General features: G+C 43.5%; 1 protein-coding gene across 5 annotated transcripts in view; it reads right to left on the reverse strand.

The window, feature by feature from the left end:
• The window catches only part of LOC149341964 (uncharacterized), a 262,364-nt gene that overhangs the window by 10,923 nt on the left and 227,307 nt on the right, over positions 1 to 24,134 (reverse strand). For all 5 annotated transcript variants that reach the window (XM_089544268.1, XM_089544267.1, XM_089544265.1 and 2 more), the window contains 15 exons: positions 19,705 to 19,881; positions 16,961 to 17,081; positions 16,323 to 16,530; positions 15,338 to 15,433; positions 14,088 to 14,256; positions 12,911 to 13,068; positions 11,722 to 11,999; positions 11,173 to 11,352; positions 10,693 to 10,812; positions 9,691 to 9,847; positions 8,872 to 9,038; positions 6,809 to 6,976; positions 5,914 to 6,025; positions 2,892 to 3,043; positions 1,962 to 2,064 (listed from right to left, as the gene is read on the reverse strand). In XM_089544268.1, the coding sequence (XP_089400394.1) occupies positions 1,962 to 2,064; positions 2,892 to 3,043; positions 5,914 to 6,025; positions 6,809 to 6,976; positions 8,872 to 9,038; positions 9,691 to 9,847; positions 10,693 to 10,812; positions 11,173 to 11,352; positions 11,722 to 11,999; positions 12,911 to 13,068; positions 14,088 to 14,256; positions 15,338 to 15,433; positions 16,323 to 16,530; positions 16,961 to 17,081; positions 19,705 to 19,881 (2,366 nt within the window). The remainder of the gene's footprint in view (positions 1 to 1,961; positions 2,065 to 2,891; positions 3,044 to 5,913; positions 6,026 to 6,808; positions 6,977 to 8,871; positions 9,039 to 9,690; positions 9,848 to 10,692; positions 10,813 to 11,172; positions 11,353 to 11,721; positions 12,000 to 12,910; positions 13,069 to 14,087; positions 14,257 to 15,337; positions 15,434 to 16,322; positions 16,531 to 16,960; positions 17,082 to 19,704; positions 19,882 to 24,134) is intronic.

Genomic DNA, 24,134 nt, shown 5'->3' on the forward strand with positions numbered 1-24,134 from the left:
ACAAAGGAAAGCTATACAGCTTTCTCAGAAACTTCGTAGTTAAAGAAAAATTCGTCCTGGTCCGGGGTTCGAACCCGGAACCACCTGGGAAGAGTGTTGGTCAAATGTTTAGGGGAATCCCCCAAGGTGGAGTAGATTTGTAATAAGGGAGTAATTACTCATTGGCATCCACCCAAGCGCAGCCATACGGCTACAAAGGAAAGCTATACAGCTTTCTCAGAAACTTCGTAGTTAAAGAAAAATTCGTCCTGGTCCGGGGTTCGAACCCGGAACCACCTTGGAACCCGGAGCACTGACATAGCACAAAACACAGGCCTCTAGAATATTGCCTCCTCGAAATTAGAACCGCCGCGACCAGGATCGGACCCGCGTCTCTCGGGTCAGCAACAGCACCATAACCACTGAGCCACCACGGCAGCTGTTATTCTTTCTTTAGCACTTCATTTTGTTCTAAGTGCAGTAAACAAACAAAGGTACCAAAGTGAGGTGCACTAAAAAGAAGCACTGTTTTCCTTGAGAGGTTGTAAGCTTTTAGAAGTATCCTACTTTCAAGACTAATTTTTGGACCATAGAGGTTTGCAAGATGAAATCTTCCGAAGTGTAAACTGTCCACAAGTGCAGGTTTATAATTTTATCAGATAAGCACAGCATGCATTACCCAATACTTTCTTGTATTTGGTCAGGATTTCTGCAAGTTATTATACATTAGGTGTGAGCTATATCTCAAAAAAGTATGCGTACATTATGCTGCATATTTTGCACTTTACTGTGCTTGATACTGCATCTCTGTTGTTCTCAATGGAGAAAAGACAAGATAAAATACAAATGGCAAATGGTTGTTAAAGCACAAGATGTTGTTCCACTACAGCCAGATGTGCTAATGCACCTGTTTATGTGCTTGCCAGAAAAACTGAAATTGTGGACTTTCGCTCTACTTTGTGATATGTAGGAAACTTGCAGAAAAGTACTACAGAGAAGATGAACTTTATTAAGGAACAAAAGTAAGCAAGAGAAAATAATGTAAGTGAAAAGTGAAGCCCCATTATTACATATATCTTATGATGAACATTAATGAAATAAACGATGATAATGATAATGATGATGACAATGAACATATTCAAACAGAATATTTTTGCCTCTTCAGCCTGTTACAGTTACCCAGTTTTTTTGACAAACAACCACCTGTGGAGTTTTTTTTTTTTACTGAAAATGGATGCAGCAGGCTTTTATACCAACTGCTCCATTCATGCAAAAACCAGTTGATATTCCCCCCACCTAATGCAAGTATTCAAAACTAGACTTTACATAGCTCATATCAGTTCTGATAGCTAGAAGAACTTAGTTTACATGATGCACTGTGTATGCAAAAATGACAAAAAAAAAGTCTTTAGACGCTCTCAAGGACGAAAGCACCAGGACCGCATGTCTAAAGATGCGTTCCCCACATAAGGGTGTCACGACCATGCACAGTGAGCATAAAAAGTTACTGGGCTGCGGGCTCTGCTTTTGAGCCATGCAGTAGGGCATTTACGACACCCCTGCCCCGAACTTCAAAATGTCTGCAGGGAATAAGAGGAGTATCATTCACATCGGAGAACGTTAATAGCTTCATAGGCATCTTAAACACCAGAACATACTGCTGAAAAGCCGAACCTGTGGCCTGGAAACTTCCGACGCACTATCTACTTGTTTTACAGTGGCCACTTATCACTCTAGCAGGAGGAGGTTTGAACCTATTTGCAAGTGCCATATGAACTGACTTCCTAGGCATGTTAAAAATTAACAAAAACCAATACAAAAAAGTGTAGCAAGTGTGCCTCAACACCGAGCTTGATAATGAAATTATTGTTAACGTAGAGCTATGCTCAGAAAATGCATGACAAAGCATGAATACAGTGTATGCGAGCTTGCACTGTCCTATTTCGCTGCCCCCCACACTCCCGACCAACGTCCCAACATACCTAGGTCAGCAGATTCCTCTTGCCGTTTGCCATTGTAGACAACCATCTTGCCCTTGAAGAGGTTCAAGAAGCAGGGCGGTTCCCTACCCTGCAAGACGCGCACCTGGAAAAGTTCAATAATAAGAAGAACACGTTAGAAAGGCAAGGTACACGCATGAAATTTCATACCATGGCTTCCCTTAACGACGTTCTCTTTTCATTAACTATTTGTCACCCCATTTAAAACATTGTACACGAGTTTAGATGATGCACACATCCTTTTGGAAAATATCTCAACTTCAACCATAAACTCAGGGGTGCCTGAGAATGCAAAGAATCTATCCTAGTGCTAATGTGCTAGAAAAAAAAAAACAATGAGTCGCATTTTTTTGAGTGCAACTTATCTTTCTTGTTTTTAAGTATTCAAAGCATATTTCAAGCATTTGAGTTTCAGCTAAAATTTTAGCATTTGCACACTGCAATTAAGAAAAGCATGCCATCCTTCAACTGAGCAAGTTTTCTACGATATTCCATGTGACTACGCTGTAGCACTTAGACATCAAGCAAAAGAATTTGCCTGGTTCTCTTTCCACCACAAGGATGGCTGGCAATATTACATACTGGTTAAACCATCCTTGTTACGCTATTACTACACTGCTCTGCTGGGCTGCCACTTTCATGAAGGCTCTTCAGTGAGAGGCTTGAAAACTTGCCCCGATTTGTACTTCCTGCCTTTTGAGGACAGAACTGCCTTACTGCATTGCTAGGACAGCTAAGCAGTAAACCAGAGTACGCACTGTGCACTTAGAGAGACCACCATGAAATCCTGTTTAGCCCAGCCTCCACACCATAAGCCAAGATGATAAAACAATGCTCCAGCTTATCTGGAAAAATGCCCACATTGCATTCCGAGTGTTTCCAACAGAATCTGCCGGCAAGCGGGTGACTCACATGAGGTCCCCGCTCCTCGTCCAGCTCGACGGTGAGCAGAGCACAAGCCCCTTGCTCGGTAACTGTGGAGTCCCGGCCGTGCCAGAAGAAGTAGGCGCACCGTTCCCGCCCGGCTGCCACGTGCCGTGACCTCTGACCCGACAGATGACGACCTAAGGACAGAAAAAAGCCGCCATCAGCAGCCAATTTACACCGACTGCAGGATGGAGGACCCCCCCTGTAATCTTCAATGACCTCTGTCTTGCCCCAGCTGTGGCCATCCTGCCCTGGCAAATTTCCGAACCTTATGACCTTGCCGCCCCTGATTCTCTGTCATCATCATGGCTACACTTTCCTTCCCTTGGGCTCCAACTTCACTAACAGATCAGCAGTTATCTGTTCTACCCATTATATGTGATGCCCAAGCCCCTTTTTTCATCCTTATTTCAGCTAGGATGCCTAGAATAGAATGCCAAGTAGTCACCAAATCAACATTGCCCCTAATTTTTCTTGTTTCTGGTTTCTCGCTACCTGCACCTATATTTCTTTCCGTCACTTGCTCCACAGTTCTTACACTCAAATAAAGTATTCATTAACTTCCACGTTTCAGCACTAGAGACAAGTACTTTCAGGATCCGTTGATTATACAAATGCCTTCAAAGGAGATCAATAAGCTGCTATTCATAACTTGGGAGTATGCCAAACGTGCTCTAATCCATCCTTTCCCTGTTAATTTCTGTCTCATGGTACCCTACCTTCTTATATACAGTCTGCTTACTACACATGTTTATATGTTAAAATTTCATGCTGTGTGGGCTTTCTATAAATGCAGACCAACACAGCTAAAGTTTTACTATCATAACATATCATGCCCAGTGCAATTGCGATTATTATGAGGTTCTTTTTTATTAACACGTACTAGTTCTTTGTTTAAACTTCTTGCCATTCTACGTATCATCACTGCCAATAGCAGCTATCTCCATTTGATGAATACCACATGTCTTCTCCCTGCAACTCCCAGTGGGAAAACGTGTGGCTGATCTTCAGAGCCAGACTTCATCACGCAAGGGCATAATCTTGCTGGTATCAAAATCTGACAACACAATGTGCTGTGGTTCACCTTGCAGGAAGGAAGGTTGTGAAGTTTGTGCTACAGTTGTCTGCCGCTTGAAAAGAATATTGGAGCGTAGAAGATAGAAGACTAGTCTTTCACTGACATCATTAACCGGCATCGTCACTTACTTCCATGCAAAGTTAAACTTCTCCTATATAATTCGCTCTTTATGTCCCAAGTGAACTATGCGCATTTAGTTTGGGGAACAACTACAGGTACCAATAAAAATAAGATTTATGTTTTACAGAAGAAGGCTCTGCGTGCAGTACTTAACGTCGGTTCTCATATAAACACATGCGATTTATTCCACCAGTTCAATGCCATAAAAGTATCTGAAATGTATAATGTTAGGCTAGCGGAAAGATACAAGGACATAAAACAAAATGTGAATTACTTGCGTGACACGGCACACCTTTCACTAAATGTACAAGTTTATCCTATCAGACACAGCGAACTGTGGCATATTCCAACCTGGCGCACAATATATGGTACACATAGCCTAGCAAACACGTTGCCCCGCCTTCTAAATAAGTTTCAAACTGCACAAGTTGATCTTTCACGTGCATGCCGCCAAGTTATACATGATGTATGTGCCACTTTATAGATTCATTGCTTCTTTATCACTTCACTGCTTCTTTATCTCTTTCGTTTCCGTATAGTGTTGACCTAATTTGAGTAACCGAATTTCTGTTGTTTCGATGACGTGTATTTTTCTGTTTCCTTTTTTTGTTACCATTTTTTGCTGTACACTTCATTCCTTGTTATTTTTCTAATAATACGCAAAACCATTTTTTGATAACTATTGTTTGCATTTTGAGATGCTATTTGTTTAAAAAATTTATGTTACCTGCTGCCCTGCAATGTAGGGGCTGAGGGGCACGTCAAGCCAAAATTTCTGGCTTTTTTCCCTCGGCCCTCACCATGTGTTCATGGGAAATAAATTTAAAATTGAATTGAATTGAAAATTAAAATGATAGACCTTGTTTGCTCCAACACCTTGAATAGTGCTGATCATGATGCGTTCTGACACTGCATAATGTTTTGTAGCAAATGGAGAAGACAACGTACCCCCCCCCCCAAGAAAAAAAAAAAAACTAACTTGTCAGTGCCCTTATGGGTTCGTGGACTATACACTCATCAGGTCAGGTGTCCGGTGCAGACAATCAAGTAGAAACTGTTCAATGAGAACCGAGCCGAGTGTGCTACACCAGAGGAAGGCTCTTACACAGCAAATGCAGGCTTTAGACTCGAAATTACAGCCGCATCTGCTCGGACTACTAGGTCTAAGACTACATTCACTACAGTTAAACACCACTGCTGAATATTGGTTTTCTTCATATGACTTGATACACTTGACACTGTGCTTTGCCTGTTCAAGCCCTCAGTCATCTGCTGTAATTCATTCCCCAGTTGCTTAGCAATGTCATAAGAAAATTGGAGGATGCTCAGGTATTGGACAAATGAAACACTTTAGAGTATTCCCTCGTTCTGACAAAAGAAGCGTGAGCAAACACAATGGAAGTAGCCCACTGGCCTAAGTCATTCAAACTGCAAGCTCTATTCTGCATGCAATAGAACAGGTAAACTACACCACAAAAAGTAAAACAGCATTTAAATATCTTGGCACATGCCAAAAAAAAGGCTGATAAAGTGACTCCCAAAGGATAAAACATCATAGCCAAAAGGGAGAATCTGTACGGAGGGGGGGGGGGGGGGGGGGGGGGGTTCAGGGAAAAAAAAAACCATGATCATAGTCTCATATAAAAAGGAGTATAACAAGAAACGCACACTGACATGCCAGATTACAGTTACAGCAAACACGCAATGTCAAATGTTCAAAATACAAAATTAAGGGAAGGTCTGTCACAGATCAATTCCTTTCAGCATCCACCAGCAGTAAGGAGGTCTAATGTTCAATAAATGTCTGACCTGTTTGTGACACTGCATACTGCCATCGGACAACGTAAGTGTCACCGCTGTAAAACTGGCCGTAGCTTGACTCTGGCAGTGTCCTGTGCTCGTACTCTGTGATGTGCCAGACCTGAGAAAAGAATTAGATTGTCATGTTGAACAAAAATGCAAACAGACTTCTTTAAAAGTACTTGCATCACAAGCATCACACTCATCCCACAAGTTTCAATAAAAGGAAGAGAAAGCACAAACATGTAACTGTGTTTTCTGAGGTTTATACCAGGTGAAAATTTACTGTTAATGCACAATTTTAACAAGAAATGGACATGTGCATGAACTGCTTCATATATACGCAGCACCATGCGATGCACTTTGTTCCCTTTCAGTCTGGAGCATTAAAAAAAATGCACATAAACTGAAGCCATTCTGTAACAAAAACTGCCAACCATGTTTTTTGGCTACACTGCTTCTACTAATTTTCTTTGTTTCATGGGCACAAGCCTGCCTGGTAAGCTTTTAGGAGTTCCTTACGCTGGATCTGTCTACGGCTATGCTGCCCTTGTAAAGAGACAACAGGTGAACCTACACTGAGCATGGGCTGATACCCAGTATGTACTCTTTTTTTTTCTATGTGTATTTTAGTATAGAAAATTCGCAGTCCTTACCAGATAACTAAAGGCTGCTCTTGCACACAACTGAACTCTCACCAAAGCAAATTTATGCAGCAGTAAACTTGGTAGATAAGGGTTCCCAAGGCCTTTGATTTTGATGAAATATAAGAAAGGAGGTGCTTTATCATTCATTCGATGTGTATTGTTGCTGCTCAGGCCATGAACAAACCAAGAACTCCAAAGACAGGCAACACGACGCTGTTATGGCTGCCAGACTATGTACAGGGATCCAAATGGTTTACCTTGATTGCAAGAGTGTTTATGTGGTACTGCCTGCGCTCATCGGCGTCATAGTATTCGAGCCCTCGGCCCAGATGGGAGCCTGAAAGCTCAAGGTCTGGTTCTGTAGGACGCTTCTCCAGCAGTTCCTTGGCATCACAAGGCTTCAGCTCCGAGTCCAGAGAGTCAGACTGCAATGAGGAACAATCACATACTACATCACTTAACTCTTTCCCTACCACGCCCATTGAGCATCGTTAGCCCGCTAACGATCATTTCATGCCCTGATTTCAGAACCTTCTGCGTTGCTAATGACCATGCTGCAGATGTAGTTTGTAGGCCAGGAACCAAAGTTTTGCTTCCGATGTAGTTTTCTTTTGTCCCGCGAGGGGGCACTTTCTAACGCGCTGCGAAGAAATGAAGACGCGGACCTGCGCTCATTGCTCGCTCATTGCCTGCAGATGACACCTTCGCCGCTCGACTTCGGAGCCTTCCGCGTTGCTTACAGGCACGATGCGCATCGGGCTTGTAGCCGGAGAACTGAAGTTTTGTTTCCGATATAGTTTTTTTTACCGTTACAAAACGGCATTTTTTGAACGCACTCCGAGGATGCAGTACCATCAAAGTCGCTTGGCAGCCTCCGCATGCGCGGCACGCACTCTAAAACATAGCAAATCTCACGACTCCGTTTAGTCAGCGAGTGATTTAATCGACGACCTGTGCAATAACGAGCCTGAAAATGTTGCAAGGTGCTGAAGATGATTCAGTTTTCACATCGGTGATGATGGAAACCAGCCTGAAACACAGGCGGCCGCGCTGCGATGCACAGCTATAGGGTTTCCAGTTATTGTTTTGTGGCAACAATACTATTCAAGATAGAAATGATTTTTTTTTGCAGAGAGTGGCCAATAGAGTAACAAACATTTTGCATATTTCAAAAAATGTTTAACATTTTTTTATTTTTAAATAAAAGCGTGTTTTTGCAAGTTTTGTTGCATTTTTTTCTAAAATCTCGTTTTTAGCAAATAAATTTTTTTGTTGCAACATGGAATTTGTTGTTTAAACGTATATTAATAGAAAGCACCTTTATTCAGCTCTGTTTTTGGGTATTGCAATCAATATTGAATGCGATAGTTTTTACAGAAAAAAAAATGTACTGAAACCTTCAGAAAATGGTCATTTTCCCCATGGTAGGGAAAAAGTTAAGCTGTCAACATTAGCACCTTAAACACAAAATAAAATGAAAGGTTATGAACACAGCAGTCTCCATTTTCAGAGCAGCGTCACTTAGCAGACTAAATGAGTACAGTGGTCACTCAATTTCAGCACTACGCTTAGTAAAAAAATGACAGTTAGAGGTTAATAAAGTTGCTATCAGCTTCAAACCTCAAGTATCATGTTCCTACGGCTATAAGTATAACAGTGTCAACAGTGGTGGCAAGTGGAGTTTAACATCCAAAAGCTGCATATGAGCTACAGAAAACGCCGCAGTGGAGGGCTTCGGAATAATTTTGACCACCTCGGGTTCTTTAAAGAGCACTGACATTACAAAGCATACAAAAGTGTTTGCATTTAGCCTCCACCAAAATGAGGCTGCAGTGACCAGGATTCAATCCAACATCATTGGGCTCAGCAGCCGAATGTCAGAGCCACTAGGCCACACCGGTGAGTACAGTGTCAATACTGAGGAGTGACAATGTGGCTGTGCAAATGTATTGCGCATGCACCTATAAAGTGAATTGTTTCAGTTCTTTTCACTAGGGAGACATACATGAATCCATATGCATGCCTTCAATTATGAGAAGCACTTGCGGATCAAATATCCATAAATTGCTATGGTGACATGCATTATGTAGATAATGAAAAATTGAAAGCACAGACTTGGTTCTGATGTACGTGGCTTGATGCACATTGTGCTTTTAACCAGTTAACCAGTTTAACCAAAGTGGATACAAAAGAAACACAAGGTAAATAAAAGGTAAGGTTAAGTGCATCAGGTGCCCAACTAGCCAAGGTCAACAGGAAAGGCGGGAGAATTAAAGCGAAAACGTTCATCTATGAAGGCACAGAGGTGTGAGCAATGCACCTTGCTATCTTCCTTTGCTTTGTTCTTGACACGAATGAGCTTGGCGTCGTCTGGCCAGTCGAGAAATTTCTCCTTGAACAGCACTGGCTCCATGTGCTGGTTCACCTTGGCAAAGAGTGTCCAGTTTGGTCGCACATTGCTCGCCATGGACTTCTGTTCTTCGGGGCCTTCGTAGGAGGAGAAACAAACAAAAAAAACAAGTGTTTCACAAAATTTTCCAGTAAACCAACCTAGGGTCTATAGCTTTTGTAAATGGCAAAGCCGAATGCAGGTTTGTGCATGGTTTGAGAGAAGCCTGTCAGCAAAACAAGAAACAGCTATTCCAAAATCAAAAGATAGTGGAGAAAAAAAAAAAAAAAACATGCCACCACATACCTACTGGTACCCTGTTCACAATGAATTGAATGTCGGGACCAACGTTCAGTGGTTTTTCCTTTACGTTTCCCTGTGGAGACTGCGTTTCTGTCCAACCACTACAGCTGTACTGTAGTAACATTTCATTCGAATGTTAAGCATTCTGAATTGCATGAACATAAACTTGACCCAAATGAGAGAAACCCCACGGTGCCAATGGAATGACAGTAATCAGTAACAACCTCAAGAGAATACTACTAGCTGAAGTAAAAAAAAAACCTAGAGCAACAAACTGTTGAAGAGGCACACAACAGCAAAAGTGCCACACACGTAGCTTCAAAATCACCTGCATGTGGTACTGATTCATGTGTGTTCTTTTGAGAGCTTCGTAGCAACAGCATGCACAAATGCTGAGAATGGCCAGAAGACAAAGTGGCAGGTTGATAACATCCAAATGAACATTACCAGCTCTGGGAAACAGTGGGTTGATGTCGCAGTCAGAGTAGTCGAAGCCAGCCTTGCACTGCTCTTCCGCGAGCCTGACAGACAAGTCTCGCACCTCGCTGGGAACCAGCTTTCCGAGCCACACATAGACCTCACTGCCAAAGTTGAACACATAAGCCTGCAAGGAAAAATCAAGAGGACGAGCAAATTAAGGCCACTCTTACACTTTGTTGAGCTGATCTAAATTTAAATAATGGTCTGGTACACAGCTCACTGAAAAACTCAACCGCAATTCACTGTCGCATAGGGAAATGAGAGAAATCTCTCGGCGCAATGAAGTTGACGTGCAAAATATCTGCTGCAAGATGCGAATGCAGTTTGGCAGGCCAGTGAACACCAGTGAACAGGAGTAACCCAATAGAGTAGCTAATTGCCAAAAACTAGGATAGACATAGCAAAAGCATTTAAAAACATTTAAATTTGTGCTCAGATGACCAGCAACACACATACAATGATAGTGGGTTCCCTCACGAAACAATCAGAGCTTGGTGGTTGAGCAACATTATGCATGTAGCTGCTAACTGAAAAGGTGCAGCTTTTCACAGCATGTGTCTTTGCAAGCTATGACACAGTTGCCATTGATACATTGCAGGTCCTACTTAATGTTATCGTACACATGTGCCAAACTAACAGCATGCCTGCACACAAAACTAAGGAACAGTGCTGGAAAACAGGCCTTTTTAAGGCTACATCACAGTTACTTCTTCGCCCAGAAGGAGGGCTTTTTTACAGTTGTTCTTAGTTCACAAACTATGGTGCATTACCATAGGTTAATTTCTTTGTTTTCACTAGAAACATATAAAAGGGACAAGAGGGAATTTTTCACTCTGTATAAATTTACTAAGTGCTTCCAAATATGTTGCTCTCATCCAGTGTTTTAAAACGACCGCTGACCTCTGTGGCCATAATGGCATGCAGTACCTTGAGTTAAAATCTGCTTATCGGTGTGTAGGTGACACCTACCTTGTCCGGCTGCAGCATTTCCACCCGTGGCTGCATGCCCCAGTACTTGTCGTAAGGAACCAGAGCATCTCCTTCCACAGTGTACACCATGTTGGTGTCAACAATGGCCGCTTCGAACCTCTGAAAACACAAGGACAATCAGTCAGCAACACTGAAAGTAGCATTTTATGGACTAAATGATATCCTACGGGAGAAGGCTCCAAGCTGCCACCTGAAGTTGCCTGCCTTACTGCTGCTTTTGACAGGCGAGAGCACTTCTGCGTTTCTGCGCAATATTTTCAAGGGTACCGAACAGGCTGTCCCATGTTAGGACACACAGAGTGCTCCAACTTAAGAAACTTTTGTACACAAAAATAGGATGGTCACCAGAGTACAACAGCACTAAGGCATGGAATACTTTCAGATCAGAAATCTAACACCTGACAGTCAGAAGCTCAAAAGAAGAAGTAGTGTTTCATAAGCACAACAAAACTGCCTTACCAAGTCTTCCCCCGGATCACCAGCAGGGTTGCAATCCTCAGGAGTACCTCCAAGAAGCTTGAAGAAAGCTTGTGCGTCCTTAGAGCTCTCCTCCTTCTCCTCGTCTATGATCTTGACTTCTGAAGTGCCTTTGAAGTGCAGATCTTTCTTCGACTGAATGCTCTGAGCCACGTCAGTAGCCTGCACAGTTCACAAGCAAAAAGCAAAGGGATGGATATCTCAAGAACAATACTGTAAACTGTAAACCAGCAAATTGGACCAAGACATGTGGCAACAGCAAAACCTTTTGATGGAAATTATAAACTCAAATTACACATTACGCCAAGTCAAGTGAACTCAAAGGAATCCCTAAGGAAAGTTAATTTTTTTCACTAATATTGTATTGCATAAAGTGGACTTCGGGTGAAAGGAGAACCTCAGCACTGCTCTCTGCTTGACTTCATTTGAAAAGTTTGTTCCCTTTCACACAACTCTCTCCTAGGTCCTTTTAGGCCTGAACAAGGGAAATCGGAGGGTATAAAAAGGGAAAGAAGAAGATTCAGCACAAACCTTTGCCCTTTCAATGACGTTACTGTGGCGGCCGATCCAACAGTAGACAGTGGTGGGAGTCACAAGCACAAAGACATCACCATGGTTGAGAGAGGAGACAGAAGGTTCGACCAGGCGAGTCTGCACGTGCCGCCGACCTTTGACCTGAATCAAGATGAGGTCACGGTTGGGCAGCAGTGAACTGGTGTCATCAGACTTCTTGAGCTGCACTCGACGGAAGTCTTCCGTGCTAACCAACCCTGCCAATGCTGATGGGGCCAAATCTGATGTCTTGGCCACTGGCGAGAGAAGAAAATATTTTCAGCAAATAAATAATCAAAGATGTTCTAGCATTCAACACTGCCAACTCACGTTAAGAAATTCAACCTCCTCAACGTCAGGTTTATTCAAATTATGTGAAACTGTATAAAGATATGCTTACAAACAATGCAAATTGCAAACCGAGATTTAACGTCCTGAAGCGACACGTGGTGTATGAGAGATGTCGTAATGGAAGGCTCTGGACGAATTAAGACTGCCTGGGGTTCTTCGACATGCACTGAGAATGATATAACCTATAATATTATTCTTTGCCATTAAATAAATGAAATGCTTCTAGTCATTTACTATATCAACAACGCTGCCCTCTACTTCATGCACGATGCAACTTTACACATCTAGCTATGTGTTCAAAGGGAATTTTACATGTTCCCCACTGAGATAATATTACAGAGCCATCAAAAAAAAAAAAAAAGCAAGGATATACTGAATTGGGTTTTGACAATGCTGTGGCCAGATTACATATGGAAATGGCTTGTCTTGGCTATACAGTTAGAGTAATTCCTTTTCTGTGCATTTGGAGTGGTTTTAAATAATTCCTGTACAAACTAGACCAATGTCCAATTATTAACCATGAAGAATGTTTGTTGAGCTGCTTTTGATGCAGGATCCCCATTCTTCAGTGAACAAGTATGCAAAATGTTTAACTGAACTGCTACTAAGCAGTTCCACAATGCTTTGCGAAAACAGCATAGAATAACCGAAATTAAGATGTCTATATGAAATAACAGGAAAAAAAAAAATCAGCTTTAATGCAAAAGGTTTAACTTCAGCCCATTAAATTTAGATGTAATAAACATGTTCTTGATTAGTGTCCGTGTACTACCTACTTTCCCCAGGTTCTTTTTTTCTGTTCATATACAAAACTTACATTTCTCGATGTTGATTCGCTTCAGTTCCTTCTCGGCAATATCAGAGCGCACTTCAACGTACTCCGCACGGATGTCTGTACGAGAGGCCAGTGCCTTCAGTGGGTTCCCTTTGGTCTGCCTCTTTCTGCGAACGCTGACTTGCTTCCGTTGACCAAGCCTGTACAGAACATTGCCCTCAGAATGGCTATTGCACTATTACAAGTTCTGTGCAAACACATGCATGCGCTGTCAACTAAGCACTTTGAGAAAAAAAGATTTCAATTCACGTAAACCGCCATCTTATAGTGGCACTGAAAGAAAAAGGATGATAATGCAAAACATCTCCCCGCAGGGAGCTAGAATCATTGATAAGAATCTCATCGATCGGTTGAGCACTTCCGATGAAATATTCATGCATGCATACATACCTAAGTACACTTTCACAAAAATTGAGGCACATTTTCGCACACTTAGATTTCATAGGATGTTCAAAGGCTCAGATGGCTGAAATCATAATCCCTCACAATGTCAGCCATACTGTAGCTTTGAACTAATGCTAAAATGAGTACCGAGTCTTGCTGAAATGCATTACAAATGTTTGAAACACTGACAGCACCATGTTTCCAAGAATTCCCAATTTGTGTACATTGCGTCTACAGAATGGGACAATTAGTAACTCAGTGATGGTGGTAGGACTAGGCGAACAATTCATGACTTCCTGGTAATATGCATTACAGCAGAGGCGACGCCTAATCGGTGCTAATCCTACAGCGGCATGCAATAAAGATGAGCAGTTTCCACCCAAACCATGCTTAACCAACAATGACCAATCTTCGGGAAACTGCCACTCTCAAGCACTGAACTGTCAAAAAGTGAATAGTGGATTTCGTAAAACTTTACAAGCATTGTAGCTGTATTATGAAAAAGGGCACGGCATTTGGTTAAAATAAAATTATCTATACAGCGTTTTTTATTCACATATTTCCAGACAAAAAAAATTACCAGGAATTCAGAGCAGCAACCCTGTACAGCACCACCTACCCTATGCCATACTCGTGCAGTTGCGCCTAATTTAAGCTATCCTCACAGGGCATAACATAACAGATCCATAACACAACACATTTGACATAACACATCCATACATATTCAGCCTGCTTTGTGAAACTACGCTACTGTCAACAAAGAAGCCAGACTTACTTGACATTGTCAGACACTATAGCATCAAAAGCTGCTTCACTGATGTCTAGTTTTTCATCCTTTGATGAAGGCAGGACACTTTCAAAGAATGAGCTGAATGTCTCATTGTCTGCTTTGGGGATGAGGACACGTGGTCTTTCTTCTTCTTCGGCTTTCAGGCGAGCCAGCTCTGCAAATGAATAAAGTGAACTGTTAAGATATGGTACACCATGCAGACTAAGGTCGCATGAAAGTACCCCAAAGTCTAAGCAACAGCACACTTCTGCAATGCGTGGGTTCAGCTTAAGTTAAGGACAACGCAGCGAGCTATGGAAAGAAAAATGATAGGTGGTCAAATGTTTAGGGGAATACCCCAAGGTGGAGTAAGTTTGTAATAAGGGAGTAATTACTCATTAGCATCCACCCAAGTGCAGCCATACGGCTACAAAGGAAAGCTATACAGCTTTCTCATAAACTTCGTAGTTAAAGAAAAATTCGTCCTGGTCCGGGGTTCGAACCCGGGACCACCGCTTCACCGGAGCAGTCGCTCTACCAGCTGAGCTAACCGGGATGGCAAGCTTATGGTAGGGCGAGAGCGAATTGATCAATAACTCGAAGTGGGAACAGTGTTGGTCAAATGTTTAGGGGACTCCCCCAAGGTGGAGGAAGTTTGTAATAAGAGAGTAATTACTCATTAGCATCCGCCCTAATGAGTAATTACTCCCTTATTAAAAATGATAGGTGTAATGTTAAGAGATTGGAAGCGGGCAGAGTGGGTGAGGGAACAAACGCGCGTTAATGATATCCTAGTTGAAATCAAGAGGAAGAAGTGGGCTTGGGCAGGGCATGTAATGCGAAGGCAAGATAACTGTTGGTCCTTAAGGGTAACGGAGTGGATTCCAAGAGAAGGCAAACGTAGCAGGGGACGGCAGAAAGCTAGGTGGGCGGATGAGATTAAGAAATTTGCGGGAATATGGTGGCCGCGCCTGGCGAAGGACAGGGTTAATTGGAGAGACATGGGAGAGGCCTTTGCCCTGCAGTGGGCGTAGTCAGGCTGATGATGATGATGACACCATGCAGGCTAAGGTCGCATGAAAGTACCCCAAAGTCTAAGCAATAGCACACTTCTGCAATGCGTGGGAATTCCAATAAGCATGCAATAACACAAACCCTGAGTCAATGTTACTCTGACAACCCGAGAGTAGCACAGCTATTAAAACCAGCCTTTTCCTGCAACCTAGAACTACGAAAACGCTCAAATTCAAGCTTACCTTCGGCTGCATTTGGCATTGACTTGCTCTTAAATATTGACGGCAAGACTGGAGTTCCTTGCTGGTGGATTCGACGCAGAACTTCAGCCTTAGATGCTATACGAAACAATAAGAAAAAAATTTATTCCGTGCAGTACACAAGTGGTCAGAAAAAGTGGACCACAACAGTATAATGCACATGCTCATCTAATTCAAAGATGCATTGCTTAACAATCAATCCAACATCCCCAACTAGTACTTTCTGCGTAGTCACCATAGTTTCACTGTAGATTATACAGTGATGTGTGGAACTTTCTGTTCTTCAAGTAACACAACACTGAACTGAATGCATGCAGTATTAAAATTACCACGTGCATGTCCTCTAATAATGGTAGTCTTTGGAGACTACGAGCGCAAGATACTGAATAAGGGACATTTTTATTTTTCAATAGCTATGTATACATGTTCCTTGCACTCCATACCAATTGCTAGGCATTGCTTTTAACTTTCGTTCATATTAAAGACACACAGTCTTTAATATGAACGAAAGTTAAAAGCAATGCCTAGCAATTGGTATGATTGGCCACACAGGCCAATCATTTTTAAAAAGCATTGAATTGGCACAACAATGTTCAGAAGCACACAAAACAATGATCACAGGGTGCAGCTCTGTGCAATGCTCTGTGTTCTGTGCAATATGTAGAGCAGCGAGCACTGCCCACAAGCAGATGAAAAGATGACTACTGATTCTTAGCACTTATGAAAGTGAAAAAAAAAAAAGACCCTGAAAAACAATTATCAGGAAGCCTTTAAACTTTATTTATATTTACTGGCCCATAAACAATACACCTCAAGAGTTTACAAGGAATGCACTGTTTAACCACTAGAAAAAGCCAGGATCAGGAAAACACTGACTTCAACTTCCTGCTCAGGATAAACTGTCAGCCAGGCTGAGACCCATTTAAACATTTTGCAGATAATGAGCCAACGTAAACGCAGTACTTACATACACCCGGTGAAAATGTTTCTTGTTTGGGCGTCCTCTTTTTACGGTCAGCAAGCTGTGCCGCAGACTCTGAGATGCCCATCTTTCCAGCCACTGTGAATTGGGAGGCATCGGACTCTTGGACACGTTGCCGCCAGGACTCAGATGAGGATTCCAGCCAGCTTTTGCGGTCCCCAATTGATGGGGACTTCTGTACCTCAATAATTTTCTGGGGACAAAAAAAGAAAGCACACTGAAATTGCACTAAAACTAAAGCGCACCAACTGCCACAGATGCATCAACTATGAGAAATCGTGAAAGATAAATACAATACAAATGTGGAATGAAAGTCCCTGCAAAAAGACGACAGCAATAGTCTTTTCTGAAATATTGCCTTTTGTTTACAGTGACCGCAGCCTCCCGTAATTTCTCTAGATTACGAATAGCGTGTAGTAAAATTTCACAGCTGCATACACCATGTAGCTTGAAGTGCGCACAGTAAGAGATAGGTCTCCAGAGACCACTGCCAATACACACTTCTTTCTGACCTACATTACTATATGTTCGAAGTCAAAGTAAGCAACAACGTGACTGGACATGTGCATGGGAACTCATAACGTAATTGCAAAAAAAAAAAAATGCACACAAAACTGACATACTGCTTCTTTGCGAAGAACAGACACAGGAGACGCGGCCCCAATGTCAGACTTCGTCAGATCTTGCTTGCTCTTCTCAACACGCTTCTGCCAGTCTTCGCCACTTTTTCTGAGAGCCTCTAGCCTGCGTCACAAAAATTAAAGTTTGAAAACCATCGCATAGATGAAGCCGCTATACTTCAAGTAGAACACCTTGGAAATGAATATTGCAAGCCTGAGTACATTCCAAGTGTAAGTACGGCAGGCACATATACTGCGCGATGTTCATTCAAAGAAGCGGTGCTATTCAAAAGTTTTCAGGTCACTGTACACATGCTAGAACAGTCTGCAAACCGCAATCCTCATCTAATGCACACCTGGCATACACCTAGTGCTCTAACTCTAATTAAAACTTAATGACACCATATTTATTGGTGCCTGCCTAATCATAGTTTATCCCTGCAGTACCATATAGTTCATTAAGCAATGCCTTAATACATTAAGACAATACATCTACTCGTCACAAATGCGGGTTTTGCAATGTTTAAGGTTGCCAGATGAAAACCTCAAGAACAATTTCTGCTCACTTGACTACTTTTGTTTCTGTTTACAGACTTTAGTGGACGAATTAAACCAAAGCAGTGTTGGTTAAGTGCCATAGCAGCCAAGTGATGCCATTCCTAAGTTGTAACTAAGGGTCAGATTTTGTGTTTTATATTTTTTTTTTAATTTGGCAGAATTTTTGAGGTGTTTAGTGCAGGGCACAGTTTTGGTTCTTTTCGGTGGCTACTATTTCATATAGACGATTTATTTTTTTTTTCAGAGATATAATGTATTACTCCTGTGAGGTCAAAAGTGCACCTTGGCTTTTTGTCAGCCTGAGCATTTGATTTGCCAGTAATTAATACACAAATGGTAATTAATTACTAGTAAATGAATTACAGCTGTGCTCGCAGAAGGAAATGCTATCAACAGTAAAGAGAGCAATGGGAGCTAAATAACAGGACTGTTAGACAAAACCGCAAGTGGAAGTTGATTTCAAGAAGGCAAACTGCCATGGTATCACTAGGTTGCTGCGATAGGTTCAGTTAGAGGGCTGGGCACCACACGTTCAATGTGTTGACAGCAGCAAGAACATCACTTTTCCTCGTTATTTATGCATGGTTTCTAGTGCCTTTACATGCAGTGAAGAAACCCGCTACACTAAGTAACTGCCGTAGGCAGGTGGTCACAGCGAACAGTGCTACGCTAGCAGACAACTGTGCTATTAAATCCAATGGTGCCACGTCTCGCCATTCTCCTCGCTTTCACACTGTTCTTTTGCTTTGATTGATTCTGCCATTCCAATCAATAAACTTATCTGCCTTCGACTGAGTGGAACTCCTAACCATTACATTATTCAGCTAGTTGTGGTTGCATGTCAAGGATACTCACAATTTTTGGTTAAAACCAAATTTTGAAAATTGAATTTAGCATACTTTAATCATCTTTTTTGTTCAAACTGAAAAGTACAACCCCTACTTGCAATTGACTATACAGGTTTTGACAGATTCCAAGACCAACTGTCTGCCTCATTGCTTGGACCCTCCAAGCCTAAATGTAACCACAATGAACAGAAAAATGCAGCTAACAACATGCATGCACTCCCTATGGTGTCTAAGGTGTTAAAAGTGCAACATAAGCAACATGCTATAGATGCAGTGAGGAAGGGGGGAGAAAAGCGGCTGAGCTGAAGACCCCACCCCTGCAACACAGTCAACCACACATGAATGGCAAAGTCTACCGTATGTTAACCTGCAGGTGAAGGAAAAAACTACTGGCTACTCTACTGCTTTCACATCCCACAGAAACTGCTCGTTCACACATGATGCGATCCTGAAACATGAAAAGCACTAAATGTAAAGTGTTCAAGACAGCCCCAAAGTGTCGCAAAGAGGTTGAAATGCATGGTTAAAGCTACTCAAAGGAACTGGAAAGGAAAAGGAACTGGAACTTAAACATCAGCCATTTAAAGATATCAAGAGGGCAGGCTCAATGGCATAGAAGCCTGAGTAAGCTAGTCAGTCCTATCTGTTGCCTCGAATAGCAGACCTCATATTCTAAGATAACATGCCTGCCTTATCCAGATGCCTTATCCCAGATGCCTTATCATTTCCATCACCTGACGACAAGAGAGAGAAATGTTTGCACCCAACTGGTGAAAGTTAATCGAAAGTCACGGGGACCGCTTCTGAAGAATGGAAATCATCCTCTCGACTTCGCTGTCGCTTTGTGTGCAGTTTGATAAGACATGCTGGTCATGTTTGCTGCCTGCCAACAACCCACATCAGTTGACAGCCGAACACTGTGCTGTGTGAGCACCCACATCACAAAACCTCAACTCAGATTCAGGCAGCAAGCCTGCTACTGAAGGGAACAAGTGGACAGCCTTTCGTAATGTGTTGTAGGTATGGATCAGAGTCTAGCTTATCGCTTCAAATTGTTAGTGCAGGCAATCTTGGTAAGGAAGATTACATGACTGTATTACACAGCCGAAGGGTTGGAGTGCAGGGTGGTTTGTACAAGGCAGCAAAGGACACCAACGATTACCTTTAAGATCAGAGGTAAAAACTAGAAGATAAAAACTGCAGATGTAGCAGCAAAACCTAGCAAAAGCAACTTAATGAAGACCTTCGGGGAAATTCAGAACACCTGCAGTTTTCACATATCAGGAAGATAAGTCCACACCCACACTGAGGAGCTTTTGATGCCCTGCCGCAGGCCCTTACCTTTTTGCAATGCCTCCACCACAGGTTATCTTTTCATCTTGAGTGATTGGCTGAGTTCTGTTGGCCTCACGGACGTACAGCCCACGTGAAGTTATTTCCTGCAGTCCATTATCGCCAGCTTCGGTGTAGGACGAACGAAGCCGAGCCTCAGACGATAGGACTTCATGAGTGCTCCTCCTGCACAAGCAATACAGAGAAGTTCAGGACAGTTCAGCGAAACTACCTCAAATGAAAGAAGACCAAGTATTCCATAATTCAAATTAGGTGGACATAACACAGAATGTGAAGAGGCATACCCATAGCAGTGACCAATTGGCTGTTCATTCATTAAAGAACAAATTCAGACCATAATTCACCGAATGCCTAGAATGTCAGGCCGTAGATGAGTGCTGTCGCAAGCATGACTTGCACACTATCAGTCAATTTCAGATTTTTTCTCATTTAGGATTGACTTTGAGACAATAATTCAAAATGTACACAGAGCTGTAGCAGTCCATCATTTCAGGAAAAAGATACAAGCATTTTTTTAATGCATTAGTTTACTCTTTCAACAATCACCTCCTTAGTGAAAAGGAAACCCTTGAAAGGTTGGCCTAACTATCATCATTAGGGTGGCTTTTTGGGCTTGTTGGTAGTACACAGTTTCAAAAACCTGCAGCGCAACCAAGGACGAGGACAAAAATGAACGCCACAGGTGTTCGTTTTTAACACCAGAGCACTCATGGTGTTACTTCGGTTCATTTTTGTACTCGTCCTTGGTTGCGCTACAGTGTTTTGAAACTATCACCACTAACCTTATTTCCCGCTCAAGCAAAAGTGTCACTCTTAATAGCCAACTGACTCCTTTCAATGTCTGAGATTTGCCAAATTTGATGCAGAATTTGACATTAGTGACTTCAGCTAGTGGTTCACACTGAAAATGCAAAATGTGAACAAGCACAGTCAAATATTTGTGTAGCCTGATCCTCAATTCCATCAGCATAATGACCAATCATGGTTCCTCACTGCTCCTGGCTAATGCTATACTCTCTTGTTATGTGACAGTTTATGACTGCACCCCACATAAATGACAACAGATTCTAAGCTGACGCACAAAGTGCCCTCTCTTGGTTCAAGTAAATGAAAGCCATTCAAACCTACGAAATGAACGGTGTTCCCAACAGGACATCAGTGCAAAGAGCAAATTAAAGAAGGAAATGTAAAGTAAAATATTTTTAATGCAGAAAATCTCTGCTGAGTGTATTGCATGCAATTTAAAGATGCAAGGGTTTTGTTGGCCAAGTAAGTCAAACACTGACGAATGGCAATACTGGTTACTAAAAACCACGATGCAAGGTCTCTGCCCTTCTACAGAGCTCGAGGCTAGAGAAAGGCTTCACAGCCTGTTGCCCTTGCTAGCAGTGCCCAAACATTGTGCTATGCAAAAAAGGAAATCAACACCCAGTAGCTGCTAAGCTTTGGACAATGCTCTGGCACAAATGCACACAGACATACCGGCCAGGAATGCGCTCTGATAGTAGGTCAGTGTATGTCTGCTCCTCAAAGATGTGGTGCTTCATTGCATTCCAAAAGGTTACACACATACAAAGAGTGCAGAACACTTGGCAAAACGAATACCTAACTGACCTGAATCCCAATGGGGCGCTCTTCAGTGGTCTAGCTTAACCCTCATTGATGTTTTCCACTACCCAAAAGGTGCCAATATGCAGTGACAACCATAAAGCATACATATCAAGAAGCTGTTTGGTACATTTATCCATAAAAGCACAGAAATATATGTCAAGGAGGCAAACGAGAGAAAGTTGCGGCATTCTTTTTTTTTTTTTTTTCTCTCCAACATACCGCACGAGGTGCTTCTCAGAACATCGGCGCATTTCACAACGCCATCACGACTGCCCAACAGGCACGCCCGAACGAATACCAGGATGCGCACAAGGCCGGCCCCAAGACGGACAACACAAAAGCCACCACTATTCGACGGGCAGAACACTCCATTCCACGCAAAGGCTTCGAGGCACAGCGCGGCGTTCTTCCACTCGCGACGATTACCTCGTAACGCTCCATCGCTCGTACTGCACTTCTTGGCGGTGAACGACATGGCTTGTCGGCCGCATCCGTCTACCGGCCGCTGCCTCCGACAACGGCACGCGATGCTGCTGCTGTTGCTCCCGGGATACGGGTACAAGTCGACGCGTGCACAATCGCGGCACTGGCCGCGTATTATTACGTAGGCGCGCGCAGTTTCGGGCTGGCCTCTCGTTCGGCCGTCTTTTTTTCGCTCGTCTCGTGGGTGCATTTCGGGCGCGTTTGCCCTCGGGATTTTCCCACGAGCACTTCGCGTAGCCGCGGGCAGCGTGGGCGAGCTTGTTACGCGCGCGCGCCCGCCGCGGCGTGAGCGGCCTGCGAGCTTTTTCTGGACTCCGACTAAGCGCACGCGCCGCTCAAGGACGCCGCGAAGTTTAAACAAAGAGAAGACGACGAAGAAGAAGACAACGCCCGCGTCCTCCAGGCAGGTTAGGCTAGACGAGGTTACGAAACAGTGTACTTAAACAAGCGAGTCTCCTCACGGCTGATCAATGTTTACCACGTTTGGCGAGGCACAACCTTAGAAGCGCAACAAAAGAAAAAACAAAGAAAGTGCATGGTGCTCGAATAGTAACTGAAGAAGGGAAAGGAGGCAGAATAATGGTGTCGCATAATAAGAGCGAAACAGCTACAACAACGGAAGAACGACACTTGGCGAGCGAGCAAGATCAGCAGATGAGATTAACCACGTACCAAAACTTTTTTTTTTTCGTTGTTGTTGTTGCCTTTTGAGTGCGTTTTGCAAAATTTTGCTTTGCGTGAAGCTACGTCCATATTGAACGAGTGCGCGAAACAATTTGAAGAGATCCAAATGGCACCTATGAGCGATTCGCAGCAAAGCACAAAAGAATGTTCCGAGTTCCTTTCTCTTCCTCTTTTGGAGTATCATACAGACATTCGCCGCAAAGTGGCAAGGGCTTCTCATAGGCAGTAAAGTACAAAATGACACCATTAGGGCTACCTCCACCTTTAGGGGTACCCTATCATACCCGACTCTTCAAGCAGTAGTTGTACGGTTGTAAGTGAATGGAATATGTTTAGCGGCAGTCTGCACTCGTCTCGCCATGACGTGCAGTGGTTCTCAAATGCAAGCGCATGACGCTTTCGTTCCTCTGTCGGTGTCACACGCCAGAGGGCGGCAACGAAAGAAAAAAAAAAAGCAGAGAAAAGAAGAATCCGGTCTTTCGATTCATAAACCAAGTTTATCGAACGGTTGCAATTAGTTCCGGTGTTTGCTATATGGTCTATAAACAAATTTCTGCCAAATCTGCGAGCCCGGCTTCTCAAGACGACAGCACCAATACGACGGAAACTATATAGGATCAAACATCCGCTGACTAGTATTTAAACGAGCGCTGTGCGTGCAGGTGCGCACTGCGCATGCGTCTCCGCTGCTCTCGCAGCGCCCTCTACACGTTCGCTCAGCAGTTTAGCCAAATGAGACGCGCAACGAGCTATTGTTCCCTGACATACGGACAGCTGGACGGCCGTCCACATAGCACCGCTGCCTCACCCACCTCCTCCTCCATCCGCCCCCCTCTCTTTTATCCCCCCCCCCCCCCCCTTCTGCTCTCTGCTCTCGTTACCAGCTGTGCCTACTTGTTCTTTGCACAGAGCTTGCCATACCCCCCTGACCCTGAGGACACGCCGCGGCCGGACACGACCCCGTACATGCTGCAAACGTCACAGCTCGTTAGGGCTCGCTCATTACGCAACGCCACACATAGAACAGCCCCCCACACTATTCCCTGCTCTTGCCTTCTCCGGTGCATCTGTATATATTTTTTTTTTACGACGCCTCGACAAGCTGCACCGGAGTCCGTTCGTTGGTCGTGACCTTACGAAGCGAGTCGCTGGGGGGATACGAGTTCACGAATGCAGATAAGGGGGCGACCACCGCAGCAAACCTCGGTATGACTCCAGTCAAACAGGAAGGTGAAGGCGTTCCGTTGTGAAGCGCGCAGTGGGAAGGAACCCCGTTCTCCGCCTACCAACTTAGGACGAAGAGGAGCTGACACCGATTGCAGGAGCAGCTTCTGACCGGCTGCATCCATCCCGAAACGGGAGGAAGAAAAAAACTGGCAACATTTATGTGGCCGATGACATATATGCTAGTGTGGCGGAATCCAGAGGTTACGGCCTCTCGCGGGTTGAAGCCTTCAGGTAGAAGAACCCGTCCGCACGTTATACCTTCGACCATTCGCAAAACCTGACTGGTAACCACCGGATTATGACTCCTGCCACATGCAATATTCACACGAAGACGGGCACCAAAGCTTAAGGCTCGAGAGATGCCCGTAAACGTAAACAAGGAGGACAGCGAGGAAGTGGTTCGCGGTAGCCGA

Source organism: Amblyomma mixtum, chromosome 5, assembly GCF_055824585.1.
Source record: "Amblyomma mixtum isolate Tamu chromosome 5, ASM5582458v1, whole genome shotgun sequence".
Lineage (NCBI taxonomy): Eukaryota > Metazoa > Arthropoda > Arachnida > Ixodida > Ixodidae > Amblyomma > Amblyomma mixtum.